This window comes from Anser brachyrhynchus (genome assembly GCF_964034855.1).
Source record: "Anser brachyrhynchus genome assembly, chromosome: Z".
NCBI lineage: Eukaryota > Metazoa > Chordata > Aves > Anseriformes > Anatidae > Anser > Anser brachyrhynchus.
The window spans coordinates 17963610-17987422 of record NC_137697.1 but is presented as its reverse complement, the minus strand read 5'-3'; the positions used below and the strand labels follow the sequence as shown (position 1 = coordinate 17987422).

General features: G+C 42.3%; 1 protein-coding gene and 1 long non-coding RNA gene across 8 annotated transcripts in view; one reads left to right on the top strand and one right to left on the bottom strand.

Moving 5' to 3' along the window:
• Positions 1 to 6695, bottom strand: LOC308185942. Of its 2 annotated transcripts, XR_013943838.1 has the most exons (4): positions 2717 to 6695; positions 2340 to 2379; positions 2128 to 2239; positions 1 to 135 (listed from the first exon to the last, which is right to left on the bottom strand). It is a non-coding gene; the product is annotated as an uncharacterized lncRNA (long non-coding RNA). The 2 variants fall into 2 exon arrangements; XR_013943839.1 differs by lacking the exon at positions 2340 to 2379 and having other exon boundaries at positions 2717 to 6680.
• Positions 6696 to 6938: 243 nt separating this feature from the next.
• ADAMTS6 (ADAM metallopeptidase with thrombospondin type 1 motif 6) overlaps positions 6939 to 23813 on the top strand; it is a 158495-nt gene continuing 141620 nt past the window's right edge. For 4 of the 6 annotated variants that reach the window (XM_080574665.1, XM_080574666.1, XM_080574667.1 and 1 more), the window contains exons 1-4: positions 6939 to 7229; positions 12110 to 12498; positions 13286 to 13650; positions 21663 to 21831. In XM_080574665.1, the coding sequence (XP_080430791.1) occupies positions 12402 to 12498; positions 13286 to 13650; positions 21663 to 21831 (631 nt within the window). In that variant the 5' untranslated portion in view covers positions 6939 to 7229; positions 12110 to 12401. Of the gene's footprint in view, positions 7230 to 12109; positions 12499 to 13285; positions 13651 to 21662; positions 21832 to 23813 lie in introns of those variants that run through there. The other 2 variants (XM_080574664.1, XM_080574669.1) reach the window with 2 other exon arrangements.

The window sequence follows — 23813 nt, the reverse complement described above, 5'->3', positions numbered from 1 at the left end:
ATAATCAGCTTGAATCCAACTCAGAGTTTCCGGAGATGACCAGATGGAGGATAAGGCTGCTTTTGATCTTGGCTCACCATGTAAGTACAAACACAGGAACAAGTTGCTTTTCCCTCCTCCTTTGCCCTCAAACATCTGTGAATAACCACAAACCAACATCTTATCTCTGGATAGTCTCATGGTTATTTCATGTTAGAATGCAGAACTACAGTATATACTGTGCAAGCCTGTTGAACCATAATATTTGCATCAAAGTAGTTTTCTGAAAGTTTTTTTAGAACAACTGGAACTCATCCTTTTTTGGTATAACTTGCCTTTCATTGCAAATCATCACTTAATGGCTATAACAGGAATAAAAGTATGCTAAACCCAGGCCATATTTCAATTCACAGATTGTATATTGCAGATAGACTTGTAACTAAGAAATATAAGCTCTTGACTTCTCAGAACCAAATTTTATTTTTGTGTTTTTAATTCATGGCTGATTTGTCACCAAAATACGAAGAAGACGTTTTTCAGATGCTGGAAAACTTATGTTGTGAACTCTGAGCTTCTATTGAAAGTTCTTTATTTTAGTTTTAGCTTTAAAACACAACAGTAAGCTTTTACAAAATAAAAATTCAAGACATATGTAAGACTGAAAGCATTTCAAGAATATTTAGAGGAATATTAGAAGATTCATAGCACTAAGTCCTATCAAAGTTTAATATACATTTTTAACCATCATGGTATTTGCTTTTGCTCTCAGATTTTTTATAGGTAGCCAAGGGTTTTGACAGGTTCATTTAACAAATGGTTGTGGTCACTATAGGGGAGAGAGTAACTGTTCTTTTGGGGGACTTATTTTGTTCTTTTGGGGGGATGTTTTTATTAGTGCTCTTTCATGTGAAATCACTGCTGTTACGGCAGAGCAGCAAAACACAATATATGGATGTTCCTTGGCTGCCTCAGTGTGAAGTCCAACAGCGCAGTGAATGCCCGATAACACCAGTGGACTCCTTTGAAAACTGATGGAAAGTTCTTTTAAATTCAGCTACTTAAAATTTGTACTGAAGAAGCTGAAGAGTGTTCTTAACATAAAAATGGCTACTGGGCCATACCTAAAATTCATCTGCTTAGGGAGTCACACCCAAAAATCGTTTGCTTTTGGAGGTCAGAGCCCTTGCTGCTGTGAAAACCACCTTCACACAAAGCCAGCCAAATCTAAATAAGATGTAAAAGCGAAATGGTGGACTTTTTAAGGGGGCTGTAATAACACCCTCCAAGAATAACAGTCCTCACTAATCAAGGAAATGTCAGTGTTGTGATAATCCTATATGAAAATGAACATAGAAGTTACTTGTGAGGTAGGAAGAAAGAAATGGAAAGGATACTTACTATGTTCACCTAACATCTTACTGTGTTCACAATTTGTCTTTGCATTTTTGGGGGGATACCCAAGAGTTACCAGAACAGAGGGGTGTATTAACCCTTGTTTTCAATTCTTCCTTGAACCATTGGCTTAACAGCTTTTATTAAAGGTAGCTCAATTTATAAACTGTTACAAGATGCTATGGTAGAATGAATGCCAGAAAGCTATCTAAATTAGACAAAAACTGTAATCTGTGTCCAAAGCAGTATGCACTGTATGCTCTAGAGTCTTTAATAAATCTTTTCCAGCTATACCGTCCAGGAATATGGAAAGTCCAATTCTTTCCATTCAAAATAAATCCATGCTCATTTCACAATCCAGTTTTACAATCTCGGACATTAGGGTATGTGTCCATGCTTTTATACAAAGCGTACCAAGAAATGGAGAATCACCACATATTTCAGCAGATGCTAAATGAGCAGTCTGCGATGCTTGTCAGTATGAGTTCTGTAACCATCCTCCAGTTCAGAAACGAAACAAATCACCCAGCTTCTTAGACCAAGGTGCCTAGTTCTGCATGGGCTGTCATTCCTAGAGCTGAGTGCCAGACTGCAAAACGCTGCAGTGCTCTGCATGCTGATAGCCAAGTCTTGTGAGTTAGTTCCAGGTTTTTCATTCTAAAATCAAAGTAACTGAATCCTTGCATTTTTGCTAAGAATTTATGCATAGCTTATATATGTTTCTGTATACATTAATCTTTGAGGAATAGCATTTACCTGATTTTTCCATAGAGATTTTCCATATACATTGTCCACACATTGTACAATTTGTCTCAACTTTGTTCTTTGTAATTCTCACAGATTGTTACGATTTTATGAACAATTTTATCTGGAAATAGGAAAATAACAGAACAATAAAATATATACATAGAAAAATTATTATGTGTATAGCTGGAAAATGCTCTGTTTAACAAACCGTTTATGCCTACCAGGCTAATCTTTTTGGTATCTCTCTCTTGATGCGGAAAGCTGGAAAGAGACAAAATGGAAAAATATACTCTGTCTTTGAAAGAAAACAACTCTCTTATCTGAGTTCTGTGTTCTTTTCTGCTAACTGCAATTCCTGTTCTTTTGTAGAGCTGCCTTTTTTTTTTTTTTTTTTTCTGTGCTTTCTACTTTAATTGTATCAGGAATAGGATCAGGCCCATCTATTTGTCTGGAAAATTTGAAGCAAATATGCATTCTGCTAAACAGATTCCCTAATCAGCTTGAGCTTCTTTTCAGGTTTACTATAGAGAGAGTTAATCATACCCCTCCCGCTGCCCACCCTCTACATGTTTTGAGAAAGCCCTGAGTGTACCCTCACCACATTCACATCTTCTGATCTTCTCTCTGCTCTGCCTCACTTGTGTTCTGTCAGGGAGGAAGCTGTCCTGGACCTTTTGGGGGATGCCAAGCTTACATGAACTGAGTTTTCCAGTTTTATTTCCAAATCTTACACTAAAATAATCGGGTTGTTCAGGTTCACAGGTTCTTGTAGAATTAAGAAGGCTCTGGTGACAGTAAGCCCCATATCAGCATAACACAAACAGCTGCTCCCAGGGAGCATCCTAGAAAAGGATGGTTCTTGCCTTTAGTGAGGTTCTTCATATTTAAATGAAGACATTCTTAGCAACATCCGCATTGCTGGGCAGAAGGATCCTCAAGACCATACTTGAAACAAAATTAATTGCTGTGAATTTTGTTTTAGAGGGCCATCAAGGACAGCTCAGCTCAAAAGGGGTGCATTTTTCCAGTTGAAAGGACACTTTGATATGCATTCTCTCTTTTCTTGGCACACTGAAATACAGCGTGCCAGGCACAATAGCCTTTACCTCTCTTGCATGGAGAGTGATTGTTATTGGGCTGAACACCTCTTCCTGCTAAGGAAGATCAGATTTGTAAGCAATCTGAATTCAGGCTTTTTACGAGGAAATGCCAGTGAAAGATACTGGGTCTCAGTAGCATCATTACCTTCAAGCAACCCTCTGATCTTTTAGTTCAGGGGACCGAAAATGAAGCCCTTACGTACATGAAGCCCTTATGTACTGCTTTTCTCCCCACAAGCACAGATAAGCCACAGGACACATAGCACAGGTAAATGCAAGGTTATTGTGCACTTTTTTTTTTTTTTTGACTGTGTGATCAACTATATTTTAGCAAGTATGTCACCTACTCCACCTCACACATCAAGACTTTTTCAATCACAGTTGAATTAAGAAAGCCATCTGAAGTTATTCAATTAAAAAGTATGCTAGCTTATGGATATGTCTAGATTAGGGAGCGTGGATGATGTATGAGCTCATCTACTTGTGTGAGCATATTTACATGGTGGTAGAAGTTATGTACAATACAATGGGAACATATGTAGGTTGTCAATATTGTCCTATTAGCTTCTCCAAAGGCAGCACTAGCTTGCTGTCCAGCTCTGGAGGAGACTTGTAATCTAATTTGAGGTAGGAGGTAGCCATACTGAGGAGAAAAGCAAACAAATGAGAAATCTGACAGATTTTCTGTATGTTCTAAAAGCCACACTCCAGTTTTTTCCAGCCCTGACAAAGGAATAGTAAGAGAATTATTTTCTGATTCCTTACATGGAATTTACCAGATCAGGAATGGGTCATTACAGAACTGGTGTCATTTATTCTGTTATACTAAATTAAAAAAAAAAAGATTATTCTCTCCCCAAGCACTGCTGCGATATTTCTGAACATGATAGGTTATGACACTTGAGTCTTCAGTGACCAGATGAAGATACATGTTGGAGAAAACATGTATTTTCAAGCGTGTCTATCCAAGCGTATAGGGAATGAGAATCTCATCTTACAGAACTACACTGCGCACCAAAAACTTGTAGCTTTCTCTTCCATATTTATTAGAGTTAACAGCAAGATTCCTGGAATCCACCCCAAATACCTCTGAGTATATCTAGCAATGTTAAATTGAAGTTTAATGTAAATACTTATTTAAACAAAGAAGTGTGCTTGCCAATCTTATCAGCTGTTGACTGACATGCTAAAGGATTTGAAGGCCTAAAGTAGAGTTGAGGGTGCTCAGTGCTTTAGCTAGCTACTTCCCTGGTCAGCAAAGACTAACAAACACAGTAAGACACGGAGTAATATCCTCTGTGCTCAATAAATCTGTAATCCCTTCCAGAGCCTTTGAGACACAGAATGGCTCGCACCTATTATCAGAATTCATAGTAGAGTTCCTATCTCTGCTGTTTGACAGTTTGAGAAAGACTTCTACTTCCAGCAAAGAAAAAATACTAAGAATCTGCATACGACTTTCTGTGCGAGTTACTTTTTCAAAAAGTTTCTGATAATCAAAAACATATGGATATTATTCAGGCTGATGAGACAAAAATAAAAGTCATCAAATAAGCTCACTATTTTTATCTAAACCAGGTTCACTGAAATAAAAAAATATGCAAAAAGCAAAACAGGTAAGTCAAAATGTATTGGGAATTCTGTCAGAAATTCTAATTATAGATGGTCAGGAAATTTTTAACTGGAGCCAAAGCTTTTCCTGGTAATATACCAGTTTTGACAAAATTGCTATTGGAAACATTTCCTCAGCTCCAGCAGTGGGTGTAGGCAAGAAAATTTAGTTGTCTGGGACAGGGAATAAATAACTTGTTGGTCTGAGCAAGCAGCTGGGTTTTGCAGAGCCCAAATCTTTGCTTCGCTTGATTTAGAGCAGGGAGTTGAACCCGCCTAAGTGCCCTAGCCAGACAGTGCTGAGCTGTCTTTCTTTTTAGCTTGATGAGTATTTAATCAGTCATGGGCCGCGGATCAGCTCCAGGCAGTGGGAGCCCGGTCCCCCCCCCCAGAAGAGCCCCCTGCCAGCTGCCAGGCAGCATTCCCCACTCTAACTGAGGAAGGTCCTGATCCGCAGGCAGGTCTCCCACATCGCAGGAGGCAACTGGCCCACGTGCGTCTCTGTCCAAAACGTTATTTTTGGTCCCGATGGAGGACGGGGGAAAAACTCTCCGTGCGTCCTGTCAAAAAGAGACTCGACCGGCTGTCCACCAGACCGCTGCGTCGAGACGCGCGGTGTGGCTAAGGTATCTGAGTGCGATCGCCTTATAAATGACAAGAACCATCACAGGCGAGGGTTTAAGGGGGGCACACGACCGGGGGCGCCGGCCCAAGCAGCAGCCGCCGCGGCGGAGGCCCCCCGGCCGGCGCGAGATGGCGCCATCTGCCCGAGCAACGCCTCACGGGGCGCAGCTCCGCCGCACGGGTTCGAGTCGGGGGACACGGGTTCGAGTCCCGCCGCCGCCACGCAGAGCGGCTGCCCTCAGCGCCTTGCCGGCCGTTAATTAACGTCCTCTCCATTTCGCAAAGCCCTAACGCTAACGTGCCTAACGGCTGCGCGAGGGGCTGGTGGTAAGGGCTGACTGAACCCGGAGGGGAATGTCAGCGGGGCTGGTGACAGACGCGAGTGCCTGCGCAGCGGCTTGCGCTTATTCCGTCGGACTGACTGTTGAAAGAAAATTCACCCGGTTATGCGTAGAAATGCAATTCCGCCACGCAGCCTGGCGCTGGGTCTGGGGCAGCCCCAGCGGTGCCTGCACGGCTCGGCCGAGCGCTGTAGGGTCACCGGAGGGATCACACGCATCCTGCCTCGGCACGGGACCGAAACGAGCGCACAGGCACCGTTTGGGAAACGTGTTAGCAAAGAGCCTGAAACCTGAGATTCAGGAGGACCCTTTTCTCCATTTTTTTTTTTTTTTTGGCTACCGGGGGCTGCCCGGCTCTCCGTCCCCTCAGCGCCTTTCCCCGTGCCACCGGGCTCCTCGCGGCAAGCGAAAGCGAAAGCGCTACGCGGTGGTCTGCCCGCCGGCCGCCCGCTCGCCCTCCTCTACAAGCGACTGGTTGTTTATTGCGGTTATTTCGAAGGAAGCCCACAGAAAAAAACGGGCCGGGGACCGGCGGCAGACCTCCGCCGGCAACCCCCGCGCCTCTGCGCGGAGAGGATGGACGTGCAGGAGGCCGGCCCTGCCCGCCGCCGACCGGGTGCCCACCGCGCGGCCGGGCTGCGGGCTCCCCCCTCGCCTCACCACACGGGGGGCGGCCGACCCGTTAACGTCCCCTCACCCCCCCCACAACGTCCCGCCGATTCTCGTTACCCCGACTGTACCCCCGCTCCCCCCCCTCGCCGCCACGTGACGCGGCGCGCATGCGCAGGCGCGGCGCCGGAGCCGGGGCACATCTGCAGGCTGACGTCAGCGTGCTCCGCGCCGTCCCCCGGGCGAGGCTGCCAAAGGCTCCCCGCCGCCGCCGCGCTCGGCTTGGCCGGGGGCCGGCAGCGAGAGGAGGTCTGGGGCTACTTCAGCCGAGCTTTCCCGAGTCCTTCCTGCTCTGCCTGCCTCCCCCCCCGCTCTCCTCCTCCTCCTCCTTCTCCTCCTCCTCCCTCCTCCCCCGCTCCCTCCCCCCTTCGCGCTGTCTCCCCCCGCCCCCCCCACTCACGGTATTCACATGGTATTTTGCACAGAGGAGGCTGCTCGAGAGGAGGGCACCCACCCCCACCCCAATATAAGCCTGTTTTTCCTTCCTTCCTCCCCCCCTCCACCTCCACCCCCCCCGCTCCTCGTTGGAAAGACAAAATGTGCAGGGTGATAGGTTGGGTGAATTGATGGCATCCTTCCTCCTGCCAAGTCGGTCCGTTTTCTAAAAAACCCCTTTTAGGAAGGCTAGAGAATTTGATTGTGTTGGAGAATATAACCCCGGTGGTTGCTTGCTCAGAGGGGAAAAGCAGAGAGGAATACGGGAACCGTCCTGTGCAATCTCTATTGTTTGAAACTTACTTTATATCAGAAATTGAAGATGAGAACGGTAAGGAAGATTTCGCGCTATTCAATGAAACTTTTGCTTTTCTCTTGTCCCGAGTAATGGTGCGTGCAGGGCTTTGGGGAGCGGGGGGAGCTTTATCTTGCATTAGGCGAGGTGGATTTGGAGTAATTTCAGAGAGAAACCTTTGAGGATGGGGGAAGGGGGTGCGAGGATTTTTCGACCGAGACGAGCAGCGATTTATGCACTACGGTCTCGAGCCGTGCAACTTTTTTTCCACTACTACTCCCTTTTTTCCATCTTCTCCGACTTCCATACTAAACCGTCGGTAGACGGGGGAAGAAGAGGAAAAACAACAACAAAACAGATCCCCGAACCAAAAAACAGATGCAGACCAAAGCAGCAGCAACCCCCCCCCCCCCTCCGTCCCGTCCCGTCCCTCCTTCCCTCCCTCCCTCCGCAGCCCAGGACAGCTCGGGGCTGCTCGCAGCCCGGGCAGCCCGGCGTTTGGGGCGGCCGGAGCCCGTGCCGGGGCCGTGCCGGGGCCGTGCCGGGGCGCAGGAGCCCGGGCTGGGCTCGGCTCGGCTCGGCTCAGCGCCGTCCCGCAGCCCCGCCGCTCGCCGGGCTCGTCAGGAAGATGGAAGCGTGTGGTTTTGATTTACTTCGGGCCGCCTGGGAATTGCCAGACTCTTAACCCCGCGGAGCCGCGCTTTTTTTTTCCTTTTTTATTTTCCTTTTTTTTTTTTTTTTTTTTTTTAAATCGGAGTACGTCTGCCTGCGCAGCGGCCCGGGGTTCAAAGGGACATTGTTTGGTGGGGGGAGGTAAGTGGGCTCTCGCTGCCCGGCGGTGTGTGTGCGGGTTTTGTCTTCGCTAATTTCTTTCATTGTTGTACAAGAGGAGAGAGAGAGAGGGAGGGAGAGAGTCAGACTCTTGTTTTTATTTGGGCTGCCGGTGCAACGCGTTTGGGCCAAACGCCAAGTGTCTGGGTCACACGCGTTTTATCCAAATAGATTCAGCGCTGCTGTCTGGAAATGGGCTGCTGAAAGTTAACTTTAGGATCAGCTCCACCGCAGCAACCAGACTCTTCCCTCCCGTCTCCCTAGGGAGGAGGGCTCTCTTTTTTTTTTTTTTTTTTCCTCCCTCTCCTCTCTCCTTTCTTTTTTTCTAAATTTTTTTTCTTTTCATTCCTTTCCCTTGTGAATTTGCTTTGAGGGATGCGTGTCTGGTGACCTCCAGCTTGCTTCAACGCCAGTACTTCCCGCTAAGTAGGTCTTGTGAAGGGTTTGTGTGCGCGGACGCGTGTGCAACACGCCTGTGTGGACGCGTTGGACTATGCGTGTACACACACACACACACACACACACTTACACACGCTTCTCGAGCCCCGGGCGTGCTCTCCTTGCCTCTTTGTATCTCTTGCCCCCAGGACGACACTGACAGGGGATCCCGGCGGGGCCGGGTGTGTGTGTGTGCTTCTCGCTCCGCTTTCTCCTCACTCCCCGGGCAGAAAGAGCCGTCCCGTCCCTCCTACCTGCCCCCGGCCCCGCTCCTTTCCTGCCCGCCCAGCCCGGGGGGCACTGCTGATCCCCAGCCCCGATACCTGCGACGGCATTCGGGTGCCTGACCCCCTTCCCTTCCGCCCCTCCCTCCCCTCCTCTCCTCTCCCCATTGCCGTAGCAACCGCTCGTACCACCGGCGGGCCGGCCGTCAGGGCCGGCGGGCGCTGGGCGGCCCTGGCCCCACGGCGAGGGGGTGGGAGCCCGGGGGGTGCCCGGGGGTGGGAGCGGGGAGGCGGCGACCCCCGGCCGCCGCTCCCCGCCCAGCCCAGCCCAGCCCAGCCCGCTGCCAGGAGCCCCCCGGTCGCTCCCCCCGGTCCCGCCGCGCTCAGCTCGGCCCCGCTGGCTCGTGCGGTCGGCGGCCCCGGTGTGCGGCCGGGGCTTGAACGGGTGTCGTGTCGGGAGAGCCCGCCGCCGCTCGGCTGAGGGGACGCCGGCAGCCCGTGTGGCGGTGCTCCGCCCGGCGCGGCGGGGAGCTGTCGCTTGGCGGCTTGCCGGCCGTCAGGCTTGAGCCGGGTCCAGTTGAGGGGACGCTTCGGTTGCCCCGGGCGCCTTCTCCGCGTCCCTTTGCTCAGGAGGAGGCCGCCGAGGTGGCTGGTCTGAGCGCTGTGGCTGGGCAGCCCGCAGTGATCCGCATCCTGCCCCAAAGCCTCCCTTGTGTGTGTTTATGGGCCCCCTTTTTCAAATTATTTTTTGATCCTCGTTGAATTTCGGTGAGTAGGAGTCTCCAGGCACCGAAGATAGGTCTGCGGCTCTGTCACAAGTGCCTCCGCAGAAATCCCACTGCACAGTACCCCTTTTGTCACCAGCATTCTGGGTTTAGAAACACATCAAACGATTTTTTCTTTGCTGCTTGGCGGTACTTTTGTAATTAAGCAGGAACTGTAGCTTCAGGTAAATGTTAGGGAGCCATACCTGTTTTACCGTGGACAGAGATGTAGTTCAGCCGTGAGGCAGAGGAAATGCTTCTTCCGATGAGCTTAGTGCTGATGACATGAGTGATCTAAATGACCACAATAAAACTGGAATGCTGAAAATATATCTCAAAGGTAGGAAGGAAGATGCTGCAGGGAAGAGGGTGTAGATGCTGGGCACTTCATAGTGTCAGTACTCTATCTGGAGTTACCTGACTGGTCTATCCTTCACATCCATTACAGTTTCTGAATCCAGATACTTAATACAGCTGCATCTGCCCTCTTTGTATCAGCGCACAAGCCAGCTATAATACTTTTGGAAAAGAGGCTAAAAGGTCTACTGAAACTTCCAGCAAGCTTAATGTGAAAGGAGATTTTCTTATGTGAGGACCAAGGCTTAGAATGAGGGACACCATTTTGCATAGACCCCTGAAAGAATACAGGACACAGGTGATGCTTGGGTTCTGTCGACCAAGTGGTGGCTAAATATTGGGCACCGTAGTTTGCTTCTGGTATTCAGAGCTACTGAGCTCCCTAGGCACCACAATTTCAGAGATCTTTATGCTTGGGTAATTTATTATCAGCCTAGCAGGCTGAATGTGAGCTCCCCATTGTGATTTTTTTGGCTAAGTAAAAGCTGTGAGGCAGTGTTGTCTCTATATATGGCAGTACGGAGCCATTGCTGGACTACTGTCCAGTTCTGGTGTCTGTGCATGAAAAGAGATGCTGACAAATTGGAAAGGACTCAGGGAAAAAAAAAAGCTGTAAAAATAATTAGGCATCTGGAAACTGTATTGCGCAGTGAGGTAAAGTGAGTAGGTTGAGCTGCTTATCAGGGAGTGTCAAGAGTTGATTGTATCAGACTATAACTGTCCGTGCAAGGAGAAAAAAGCTCATTAGCAGACATGTAAAGCAAGATTCAGTGGAATTTGAAACTAGATGTTTTCAGGTTGGAAATAAGGCATATTCTTTATTGTACTAATGTAGCTGAAGAGTATGGGATTGATTATGCCTCTTCAAAACTTGTAAAAGGCTAAAAGCTGTAATTAAATATTAGCTAGAAAATCAAGGTTTTACATGGAAGACCATATCAGAGATTGTATTAACATCCTATAAGGCCTTGCCTTATGTGAATGGCATCGCTAAATCCTTTTGCTTCCCCAGAAAAAAATATATTACTAAGTCCAAACTATGCTTGCAAAGTATATTTTATTCTCCCTCCAAACCTGATTAAATCCTGTGTGCTGTCTTGGAAGAAATGTTAAAATTAGGCATTGGAATGGTCAGGTCATTTACTGGTAATGGGTACATCTCAAATTGGCTAAGAAGTTTCCTGATATTCACTGTGATGTTAGTAAATGGGGTTTGCGTGATGTTGATTTTTCTTGAGGTGACATACAACTCTTCAACCTTTATAAATTATCCATGGACTGCAGGGGAATTTCCTGTCTGAATGAACATTGTAAATCACTCCCAGAATTTTAGAAAGGCAAATTCATCTGGTGCATGTATAAGTGACTGTGTACACTTTTGGTAATGTGTTTTTGAACGGTTTTTCCTTCTCAGGTGTTCTGGTTCTGTTCTGCCTGCTTCTGCACAGTTTGCTCTATGCACAGGTGTGCTAAGAGTGCTTGAGAGGACTGATTATTACCAGCTGACACAACACATGGTTTCATGTCCCATGTTACTGGACTGTTAGGTGGCTGCAGAGACCTTCCATTTAATCCCTGGTCACAGCTAGAGCTGCTTTTCGGTATTATTGCAAACGTGTTTTAAATGGGGCTAGGGAGGGCAAATAAGTGTTTTTCTCCCAATCCCATGATCTGCAAAATGAAAATAAGAATATATTCCTCTATATCCAGCTGTAGTTTGTATACATTAAGCATTTGTTGTCAAAAATGTTTTATCTCGGAACATGTATGTGTGAATAATTTCAAATACTGAAATTGTTTCTCTGGTACTAGAATGCAGTGTTCTCATTTAAGTGAATGAAAATTCTGCCTGCATAAGCAGAACCCAGGCCCAAGTAATAACAAAATACATGCTGCAGAAAGATCAGATAACTTTGCTCTGGATTCTTTCCCAGGTTCTTCCAGTGTCTACCAGTGTATTGGGTATAGCTATTCTCATCTGAAATTGATGACTACAGTGCATTGATTATAGCTGGAACAAGCCTGAACACAGTATTTGAGCAATAAGAAACCTTAATTTTATAAATTCTCACACCTGTTCAACTTGAAACAGATATGCACATCTTAAGCTGTGTTGAGCTACTAGTAAAAGATCAATGGTAATTTTTTTAAGATTGTGATCTTGGATATTAAAATTGGTAATGGATGAATACTATTTCACAGTGTTATATTTTGCATAGTACGTTATGGTGGCTTAATATTTTGCAGGACAGATCTGTTCTGGTAGAAAGTTTAACTTGACTCATTTTGTTTTCTTTTTCAGGAAAAGAAACGGAGCAAGTTCAGTAGCTACCCAGTCTAACATCTTACTCATATCTTAAGGAATCTTACAACTACTTATTTTGAATTGAGAAAATGACTGCAGATCTAGAAGAAAGTACAGGTTGTTGGAAAAGAATACCCGTCAAAAAGTGGAACGTCCAATAGTTAATTTGGAAATAGAATAAAGTAAATAGACCTGTTATGGTGCGATTCTGGAGTGGAGTTAGCTCTATAGCACACAGGTAGCCCTCCAAGGAGGAGGAAAAAAAAAAAGCTCTCTGTTTTTCTAAATTATGGAAATTTTTTGGAAGACGTGGACATGGATTTTGAGCCTAGTCATGGTTGCATCGGAATTTCACAGTGACAACAGGCTTACGTATAGTTCTCAAGGTAGGGGTCCAACTTCTGTAGCTGACAAGAGTCATTGATTTTTACATTGCATTTGGGAAATATTTTCTAAACCATGTTTGTATAATTAATGAGATCATAGAGGCTCTGCTCTTAGTCTTATCATGATTCATTGTCGTTCAAGCTTGATTATAACAAAGCTGATTGAATTGTTGCTTTAATTTCTTTCTAGTTTTAACCATACGAAAACGTTGCAAATTAAATTGGTAAAATGTTGTACTTTATAACAGTTTAAAGACTTGCCATAAAGTCATTATCATGTTTTTAAACTAGGAAGTAAGGATCTAATTTTACTTTGATCCATTAACATTTATAGGTTTTTAATGGAATGAAGAGTCATTTAGATGTTTTACAATACAGTACTTTTCATTACTACTGTTTTTATTCTTGCAGGTGGATCTAATAGCTTTTGTCTTTGAATGGTATCAATGGGAAGAATACATCCTTCTTAGGTAGAATTTAGCCCCACGTTTACATATTTTGGGTGAATAGGAAAAGATACGTAGTTAAAAACTTTATTTCCAGTGACATCAGATTAATATGAAAGAGAACACATTTTGTTGACTTAAAAAGAAGGAAAGAACAGTTTCTTTTCTTTAGTAAAGTTCTATCTACATCATGTGTTTACTTGAAAATGACTTTTACTCATGAGGGTGATGAGATTTAGCCAAAATATGGTTTATGTTTATACTACTACTTGTTGTTTCCTGTTATATTTTCTTCTCTTCTATGCCCACTCCATGGACTGTCTTACCTTGTGATTACAAAGAGGAATTCCTGTCTTACCTTGAACACTACCAGCTAACAATCCCAATAAGGGTTGATCAAAACGGAGCCTTCCTCAGCTTTACTGTGAAAAATGCTAAATCCTCAAGAAGGAGGAGGAGCACAGACCCCTATGACCAAGAACTGGCAGCATCTAAGTTATTTTTTAAACTTTCTGCCTATGGCAAGCACTTTCATTTAAACCTGACTCTCAACACAGATTTGGTGTCCAGACATTTTACAGTAGAATACTGGGGGAAAGATGGACCTCAATGGAAGCACGATTTTTTAGACCACTGTCATTACACAGGATATTTGCAAGACCAACACAGTACAACTAAAGTGGCCTTAAGCAACTGCAATGGTCTGGTAAGTGCACATTACCTGTTTTAGTATAATAATAGTGTGCTTGTTCCTTTTAAAATATGGAAGAACTTAACTGGCATTTCAGTTTTTTTGAATCCTTTTGAGAAGCAAACACAGGAAAGTGCAGCAATCCCTTAAAACCTGATCTGGGTCCTGGTGAAAAGTTGTCTTCAGTTCTTTAAGCGTAATTGTAAGCATTAGGACCCAGTTCTGTAGTCCTCTAGCAGGCAACATTTTCAGTGTTTACAGTGTCTGCACTAGGGCTGCAAGATTAGGGCTGTTGTGAGGTTATTACAGGTGATCAAAATGTTGCAAAATTGGGAAGGGAGGAGGAACACTCGTTCCATTAGGGTGCTGAATCTCTTCAGTGAGACATTGGTTGAACTGAAGAGCCCCCCTTGCTGTCTTTGAGAGTTTGGGTTTACAAACTTATAGTAAATAACAAAGATGATTTGCCTGGTGTAGTAGTCATTATTGGTATAAGTTCAGAATGAAGAGGAAAGTAGATCATTTGCAAGTACCAGCCACGGAATTATTTAAATTTTTTAGAAATATTTTGTCTACAAATCAAACAGTTGCACTTAAAAGTAGGATTAGAAATTCTCTCTTCTATTCTCAGCTTTTACTGTTCATCTCTTGATAGCACGGTAGTAGTACTTTCATGAGGAAAAAACTTATTCATGACAGAAACTGGAAGACAACAACAACAAAAAAGCCATACTATTGAGTACCAAAATACTGAAATAAAAGAGCAGGACTAGGAAATACTAAATCAAGAGCTCAGTACCTTCTCTAGTGAAATATATACTGTGGTTATTCATTCTGTTTTTATATAGCAAAATGCTGGTCAATCTTGTTAAGAGCGAACAGATCTAAGTAACTGGTAAATAAGGCAAAAAAAACACCACTGCACAGACTTGCTATACTATTTCCTTTTTAATCCTTAGAAGTGCTAGAGAACTGTGACTCTTGGGATGTTATTTACAAACAAAAGCCTGCTGCTTCATACCTAGGTAGAGCACGTTACACCAAGCTATTTGTGTTGTCCCTGATACTGTCTAGGTTAATGTTTTGGAGTACTCTTGAGGAAAAATATTTTAATGGGGGTTTCCAGGGGTAAGTGAACATTTCTAAAGAAACATAGTTAAAATGTAGATCTCTTGAATGTGGTACCTTAGTTTGGTCAATGCAGACTTGGAGCTGATAGGTCTGAATTCAGTACAATTTTCACTTTGGTTTTGCAGTTCCCTTGTAATAACATTTTTGATGCCATTGTGAAATAGCTCTTATGCTAATATACTAGATCACTTTGCATTTGAGTTCTTGTCATCTATAAGAATACTATGGAGAACAAATCCCTGCTTTCAGGATTCACTTTTTTAGAAGAGGCTGCATGTCTCTAGATCTCCAGGGTTTCTCCCTGTTGAGGCGCAGACAGGTTGCCCACCTTGAAGCCTACTGTCAGTGACATGTTGCTCCTATTTTGGTTCCTCTTTGATGTTTGCCAGGGAGTGAGTCAATAGCACTTGCTCTTGCTTTTGCCAACTCTTGTTTTTCTGTCATGTTAGGAAAACAAGAGTAAGATGAGGCAGGAGAACTGACACGTTTTCGTATTGACTTCCCCAGTCTCTTGCTCCTCATGGTACTTGTTTTCTTCAAAGAATTTAGCAGCGTGGTAGGTGTCGCTGCTCAGTGAAGTCTTCTTGAGGCAAAGCAGAATCATTTTTTGCTTCCGTGCCTCACACCCTTAAGTGACTCTGGCGCTCCCATTGTTATGTGTTTTCCCTACCTTCAGCCGTGCTGCTTGGCTGGGCTCAAGACCTAGTTCTGTGGTTCTAGGTGTCATACATTAGCTTTGTGTTTCAAAGTTAAGTTCAGTGTGGCGTGCTGCCTAGTTAAGTTGTCATCTTCAGTGTTGTTAGTTATTGTTAGCTCTTTTGTATTTCTTCCTGGTATTTGTAGTGAGGATTATGGCACCCTCAGGTCTTTGGGCACGTCATGACTGGGACTATTGAGTCCTGCCTTTTGCTTGCGACTGCAAGTGTCAGTTGTCCACTGCATCTGCTAGAAAGGCTGAATGACATGCACTCGAGGCTATTGTCATGCTCCAGAAGCAGCAGTGACACATGGTTCTTTATCAAAGAGGTAGGGATCCTTCTAATCCTTCCACCTCTGCAGTGGTAGGCTGGACTCAATGTGGTCCTCTACAGCACAGAAACTCCTCTGTCAGAGTGCATTGGCAGAGTGTCCCAGAGCACTGCTTATGGGAGTTACCACTCAATTCAGATAAATCCATCACAGAGTTATTTTAAAATGATGATTCCTACTGGCAAGTATCTTATTATAAAGCTACTGGTTAGAACATGTTTAATAAAGCAATTGGCAGTGAATATTAAGGGTGCTATTATTTGGTTTTGAATTAATGGTCAGAATGTATTTGTGCTCAAGACATTTGTTGTATTTTCCAGTCTGATTTTTGGTCTGTAAGAGACTGCCAGTCATATTCTGCATAGTCTTTGATTAAAATCTGTCCCAAAGCCAGTCATTTTAAGTTGAGTAACTCTAAAGCAAGTAATAATGTTAAACGATGAGTGCTACTCACAAGCAAAACTTAAGCATTCCATTTATTCCAGTTCCCTGAGAGGTGTCAGTATTGCCAGATAAGTAAAATTTCTTCCCCCTACAGAATGTTCTGAGTTACTCTCTTTAGTTATACAGGGTGGGTACGTGAGACCGTGGCTTAACTAACATAAATTGTATGAATTTGAAGAACATCTGTAGTATCTGAGATGAGTTCCAGTGCAAGAATGGCTTTCTGTGTTTCACTATAGTAAAATTTAACAGCCATCAGTTTGTTTCCCCATCACTATTTCCTGGTTCAGCCTTTCCTTCTCTATTTTCTTTTTAATTACCAGACGCCCCAGAATTACAGGCTGCTACATAAGTTTGGTTCCAGCAATTTCCATTGGCTGGGCCCTGATTATGCTATAAATTGTCTGAAGTTTTGAGAAATGCTCTGTAATCCAGTGAGCAGTCATGTGAGGAAATTGAAGGTCTTGTCTATCAGGCTTGCTGGCTTCCAAACTCATATTTACTGTAGTGGATATTATATTTGTAGATTGATTGCAGGTTTGGCCTTCTCATGAAAGGGCCTGCAAAGAGCAGTATTTTGGAGCTGTTGGGTGCAAGGCAACAAGGCTGAGTCAGAAGTAGCTGAAGCAATGCCTAAGCTGATTTTGTCATCCTGAAGTGAAAAAAAATAAGAAACAGTGGCTGAAGAGAGAACTTCACCTTAAGGGAAAGATTCATCTAATTCTGAGTGGAACAAGTCTTGAAGAAAAGATTTGGAGCACATAATAGTGGAATTGAGCAGAAGTCAAACTTGTCCTGTTCTGACCCACCTCTGTCCACTGCTGGGTGTCAAAGCTCTTAATCGAGTGTTCAAACAAGTTTTTCACACCAGTGGACTTTCTTACTTTGAGCTGACAAGCCCAATAGCAGGAAATACCTTAACATGTGTAGGAAGTGGTGATTATTAGGAAAGTGAATCAGAGGTTAAATATCATTTTGGGGCTACTGTAGCTCCAAGGAAATACTTAATGTAAAGGGCCAAGGATTTCCATGGCACGTAAAGTTCCATGCACTGAGTAATGTTTGTGCTAGGTAGCACAGATACCTCTGTCTAATTAGATAAGATAAAGATATCCCAAGAAATGTCTAGAAGAATGACTGTACATACTTAAAGGAAGAATTGTTTTGCAGGAAGGTTTCGTGTTTGTTTAATATATTAAAAAATTAGTATATTTATAAATTATTCATATTCTTAGATTAGCTCATTTGGAAGCTGATTCTACCACAAAGAAAGCATCTACTTTTGCAGATCATAAATTGTATATCATATGATGTTTTTTGAATCATATCTAAGATTTGTAATCTATGAACTGATTTAAAAGGTCAGAAGTAATTAAAAAGATTCTGTATTCTAGATAGGTGTACTTTGAGTTCTCTTTGGTAATAATCTGTATTTGCAGTATAGGCTCAGTATTCAGAAAATTACATATAAGCAGTCCCTGTCCTAGTTTTAAAATGTCTTACTAGATCCCATACCGTGCTGTCCCAGGCCAGATCACTTTTTTTTATCCTTAAGAACATGTTAAGCTAATGCAGCCTGTTTCCTCAGACATAAATTGAAGCATAGAGTCAGCTGTAGACCTGTAGACGCATTGAAGAACACTGACACATTCTCAGAAGTTTCCGTTATTACTGCTTTATGTTAAAAATGTAAAGCATAATGTCTAGAAAGGTTCAAGGCAGGCAGAAATTGGAAACCAGTAGTACTGTGGGGCAAAGGCACTTGTCCTCTGTAATTAATTTTATAACTGATGTTCATGGAATCATAGAATGGCCTGGGTTGAAAAGGACCTTTAAAGATCATCTAGTTTCAACCACCCTGCTCTGGGCAGGGTTGCCAACCACTAGAGCAGGCTGCCCAGAGCCAAGTTAACTGTTACTTCTGTAGCTGATGGACATCCCCTGTCTGAAATAAGGTGAGGCCCCAGCTAGACAGTCTGACAGAGATTTTCTTTTTACAAATTCAGGGGAACTCCATGTAGATTCACAGATTTGTCTGAGCATGTCAAACTGCTGGATCCAGACCTTATATATGTTAGCAGGAGTTGGCAATCTGTAGTGGGATTGGATAAGACAGGACCTCAAACAATCTGTTTTAGATAATAGTCTTGGGAATGCTACTTGTAGTAACCTACTTGGGTATTCAGCTTATTTCTTAAATTAATGGTGTTTTGTTAGAACATTTTGCTGATTGTTCCTGTGTCTTAATATTTCTTGTATTTTGGAGTAGAAGTTCAATTTGGAAGCTGCTGTAAGCTCAAATGTGATAGCAAAATGAACAGAAAAAAAAAACACACAAAACAAAAAATACAACACATTTACATTTATTTCCTTTTAATGCTTTATAAGGCATTATTTCAATCTCCCTTTTCAACTGAAACATTGTTTTGCCCATACAGGAGATAAGCCAGAAATGGGTTTTAAAATGTTGGTTCAGATAGAATAGTGTAATTCCAAATATTCCCACTATCAATTGGGCATTAGTGAATGTATATACAATGAAAGCACCTCTAGGCACCAGAATAAATGCTGTTTTTCACTGAAATAGGTATTTCTTTTGTGCAGAATTTGGAATGGTTCTAAAAAAATCATGCGCTCATGCGCGTTAAACTGATGCAAGTGGTCTTGTTGAATTAATACTGGAAGAACAGTTTATTTGCAAGCAAAATTGATTACACTGGGTTTAAAATGGTGTTAGTATGCAGGGCTTATGTGAAGGGTATATGCAGGGCAAGTGAATTTCCAGTGTTTATCAAATCACATGGCTACCTGCCACAACTGATCACGTGCATATTCTAACTGCCTGGTAGCAGGTGTAACTTAAAATTTACTTGCAGTTCCTTGACTACATGTTATTAACATCTCTTTTTCTTAATCTGACATAGTGTTCGGACAGATGAGATTGGACATTGACTAGGCATAGGAAAAATGGATGATACTTCCCCAGCCTTTTTCTCTGCTGGCACCTGGAAGAAACCTCCAAACTATTGTCACAGTTCACAGACATTTGTAGTAGCGTTTACTTCTCCTTTACACAGTTTGTTTGCAAAATTCATGCTGCAATTAAGTGTTGTTTATGGCATTTGAAATTACTTCCACTGCAGTCATCTTACTTCTTAAAACTCATTTACCTGCTGGACTTGAGTACAGGCGTGAAGGATGTATGCCCTAGAGTAATCAGAGTCAGGTTAAGGCACTTCTCTTGCAGAGACAGGGCCACAGCTTGGATGGTACCTCTGTCTCCTCAGACTTGGCTCAAAGCAGGCAGCCTGATGGTGTTGGCCAGAACCACCTCTTTTCCTGTGGGAACATAATACCAGAGCTTACAATGGCTCGGGATTCACTTGAACCCAGATGTCTGACATCCAGACTGGATGCAGTCCAGACTGTCAAGGTTCCTTCTGCACATCTGGCAAAGCTAGTTACAATTCAGTTTATATTTTTCAAGACTGTTTAAGCAGCAGCGTACCATTAAGTGACTTATTTTGTAGTAAAATCTTAGACTTCAAGTAACGAAGCATTATGAGAAAATTTGGTGTCCAGTTGAATATAGACCCTGATGTTACCTTCTTGAGTAAATAATTAAGTTCACAATGAAAAATACCACTGAAGAGAAAACAGTTACTGTTGGAGCCACAATGTAGGGAACACACAAATGAAAAATGAACTGCATCCATATTTTTGAAAAATATATAATAGGGTTACATTTGGAAAATATTGTTCTTTCTGAAGTGTTATACAGGCATTTTTATTTTAAAAGTTGTATGTTGTTACTGAAATCTGGTTATCCCAGGAGTGAAGAATAGCAGGCAGTTGATACACAAAAGAGCAGCAGAAGACCTTTGACCAAAAGTACAATGGCAGTTCCTGATCTTAGAAATGGGTTTGGGTTGTTTGGATCATCTATAGAGCAAGCGGTCTTACACCTTATCCTAGAGGTCTTATTGGAGGAAAACAAAAATAGCCCCTTTAAAAACAAACAAAACAACCCAAAACCCCCCAAATCCTCACACATAGTACTTGCTTTACAGATTGAAGGTGTGATAGAAACATAGTTATTGGTTTCTTCTCAGAGTGATAGAGTGATGTTTACAGCCTTTAAGAAGTACTTTGAGATAGGCTTGCCTCTTGGAACACTGCAGAGTTCAGATGACATACACATAAATGTTTGAAGATATGTCTTGGGAATAGCATATGAGGTGTTTATTGAATACTCTTAGCTCCTCATGAGTTGGATTAAATAAGGATGAATTAAGGTGCAGTTATGGATGCTTTCTTGTGTTACTTTGAACAGTCTTCACAGTGGTTTTAATGGGATTTACATCAGTTTGTGATTCATCAGATCAGGATGTGAATGCAGAATTTACTGCTTCCAGTCTCCAGGCTGATTCAGTAGCTCTTTCTCCTAGCGTAGAAAGATTATACATTCAGAATTTCCTAGATAAAGTTACTGGAATTATTTATTTAGCAAATAGAAGTGTGGGAGTCTGTCTGTCAGGGCTTATTCCTCAGTATTTCTATACCCAAAAGGATCCCCAAACTGGATTTTCTGCTAAAGTTCAGTTTTAATTGCTGAAGATTCAGGAAATTGCATAGTTGGCCTGAAGTCTCCCCTTTCCTCTATAAACCACTTCCTGTTTGGAAGAAGCAGAGTTCACAAATGTGAAAGTTATGAGAATAGAATATCTACCATTCTGCACTGCAGTGTGAGGGGAAAAATATACATTTGTTACAGAGCATGATGTCTAATACATAGCCTGCAACAACTTGGATCTGCCAAAAATTTGTGATGAGACCTTTTAAGGAATACATGCTTTGTAGATAGTGTAGTCTAAGTTAATAATTTGATTTTAATAACCAGCTCAGTTTTGGAATTCAGCATCTGGATGTAAAACGCTGAGTATTTTTGCCGAATAATATTTTCTAAAATTAATTCTTCCTGCAGTTTTTACAGCATTAAGCATCTGCTAGTGTGGCATCACAGTGGGATATTGGGCTCACCCTTTGAGGAATACCATTTTGGCTTGGTGTCACTTTTAATGGCTGTGAATCATATAGTTTTGGAACAGGTCTTTGAACAGCTTATTTGTCCTATACCAAGAGTATCTTTTCCTTTCTTACCGCATCTACTTAAAAATGGTGGGAAAGAACTCCATAAGTAAGGCAATGATATTTTTATTCTTTTCTCATAGTGCTGCTTTTAGGTATTTACTCCTGCTCTCACTAAAGTCACTGGAAGAGAGCTGGTTCATGCATTTTCTTTTGACTTATAGCTGTGGATTTCTTAACAGAAATAAATGATAGTCAAATGTTATGTTAGCTTTTTTAATATGAGTTTTATGTTGTCTTTTGCAAGTTTTTATTTTCTTCTTTTCTTCCTTAAGCATGGAGTTATTGCTACGGAAGATGAAGAGTATTTTATTGAGCCTTTAAGGAATATAACTGATAATTCCAGTGACTTTAATTATGAGAATGGTCATCCTCATGTTATATACAAAAAGTCTATCATGTACCAGCAACACCTATATGATCATGGTCACTGTGGAGTCTCAGGTAAATGAGTATGAGTATCAGTTGTGTTTTCATTGCTTTTAAAATATATTAACTTAAGTTGCATTTTAAGGTCTTTCTTGGTTCACAGGTAAGGTACAACGTAGCAATAGGAATCCTCCTTTTGGGTGATACAATGTGCCCTGACAAAAAGTAGCTTTGCATTTTTTTTCAGATTCACATCAAGAACATAGTGTCCATGTAAAAACACAGCACTGGGAGTAAGTCTTGTTTTATCCCTATATTGTGTACACTGGTAGTGACGAGCACAGGCTTCCTGTGCTCAGTGCACTGTAAATTTACTTTGTTTCCCATCTGGAAGGTGTGACCTGAGTGACTGTGTTACAGCTCAGTGTGTAGTAAGTGTTCCATCTCATTTGAGAAATCTTGATGTGTAGTAAATATGTTAGTATTGTGATTACTAATACACCTGGAGCTGGAGTCCATACCTTTCTCATTACGTTTATGGTGTTTTGATACTGGCTTTTGGTTTAGTGGGTTAATGTTATTCCATGATAGTTGAGAATGTGATTTAAAGGTGCTTTACAGGATGGATCATATAGTTTTGATTGAGATATTTTTCTTCCAAAGCACAGTTTCAACACCTACAAAAACACTTTAGTGTTTTAGTACTCTTAGTTTTGAAATGATTTTCAGTTCCTTAAAGTGATGCAGAAAACTAATTTTTTGAGGACAGCTTTGAGTAAATCTGACCAATTGTTTTAGATTTATAGCACTAATATATATATATATATATAAGCAGAAAAATGTTCTAACCTTGCCATTTATGTGTATCTTGTTCTTAAAACTACAGTCCTGGACAGTAGTATTCCATGAGGTTCAGTGCACAGGACAGGCTGGCAAATACTAATCTTAAAATAGTATCACTGTTCATTGATGTACCTTCTTTCAGCTGCTTCTTTTAGAAATTGTAACTTTGACTCTCACTAGCTGAATAAACTGTCTATTTTTTTTTGGGATTTTTTCCTGAGTGGTTCTAACTGTTTTTAGACTCATAGCAAATGTTAAACTTTATGTAAGTAACTTCTGTTTTAGTTTTGGAAGCATTATTTGGTGTACATGCTTCTAATGATGTTGAAACAAGTTTTCTAATGACTACTGTGTGCTGACTGTAAAATGAGAGAACTAATATGTGTGGATGCTCCAGTTTATGCATTTTAAAGTAGACATCTGTGAAGCATCCGTCTTTTTCTTTCATTTTGTAGGGTATGCTGTCACATAAGCCTCCTGAAATAAGTGGAAGGATTGTAAAATGTACTACAATGCAATTTTTACAGTTTTAATATCTCTAGAAAAAGAATGGATCATGCAGATGTTATCTTCTATTCATGCTTAGGAAGTCAGGCTCCTCCAAGTGCGGATGAAGCAGCAGCAACTATTTTGAGGTTGCATCCAACTATTCTGGCAGTATCTGTCTTAAGGAACATAGGTTAATCAGAGCTTTGCATTTTGCATGCATTTTTTCAAAACATGCAATAGTCCTTAGCATCTATTCCTTTACATATATGATGCTGCTGTTATCCTTGGAAGCTCCTGTGCATTCCCTAGTTTTCACATCTGTCACATTCTGAAGCCCTTAATCACTGAAATAACTCCCCCCTGTTTTTTGCAGTCCTCACGCTCTCATCCTCATTACTCTCATGCTCATTCATCTCAGCTTCTTTTCCTGTTGTTCTGTATACTTCTGCACTCATTGAAAATTTCTGAAGAATTTTGTTCTCCCCCCAGACTGCAAGATCTTATCTTTCCAGGTGACATGCTATTTTAATGTTTTCTGTCTGACTACCAAAACCTTTTCAACTCATTTTCTGAGCACTGTTTAACCTCTGTCTCAAAGTGACATGGCATCCAAAGTATCTCCAGAATATCTAAAAAATAAAATCAAAGACTAATTTTCAGTTTCTCAGCTTTCAAACCCTACAACTAAAGCCAGGTAATTACTAACTCTTCTGCTAGTAGAATAA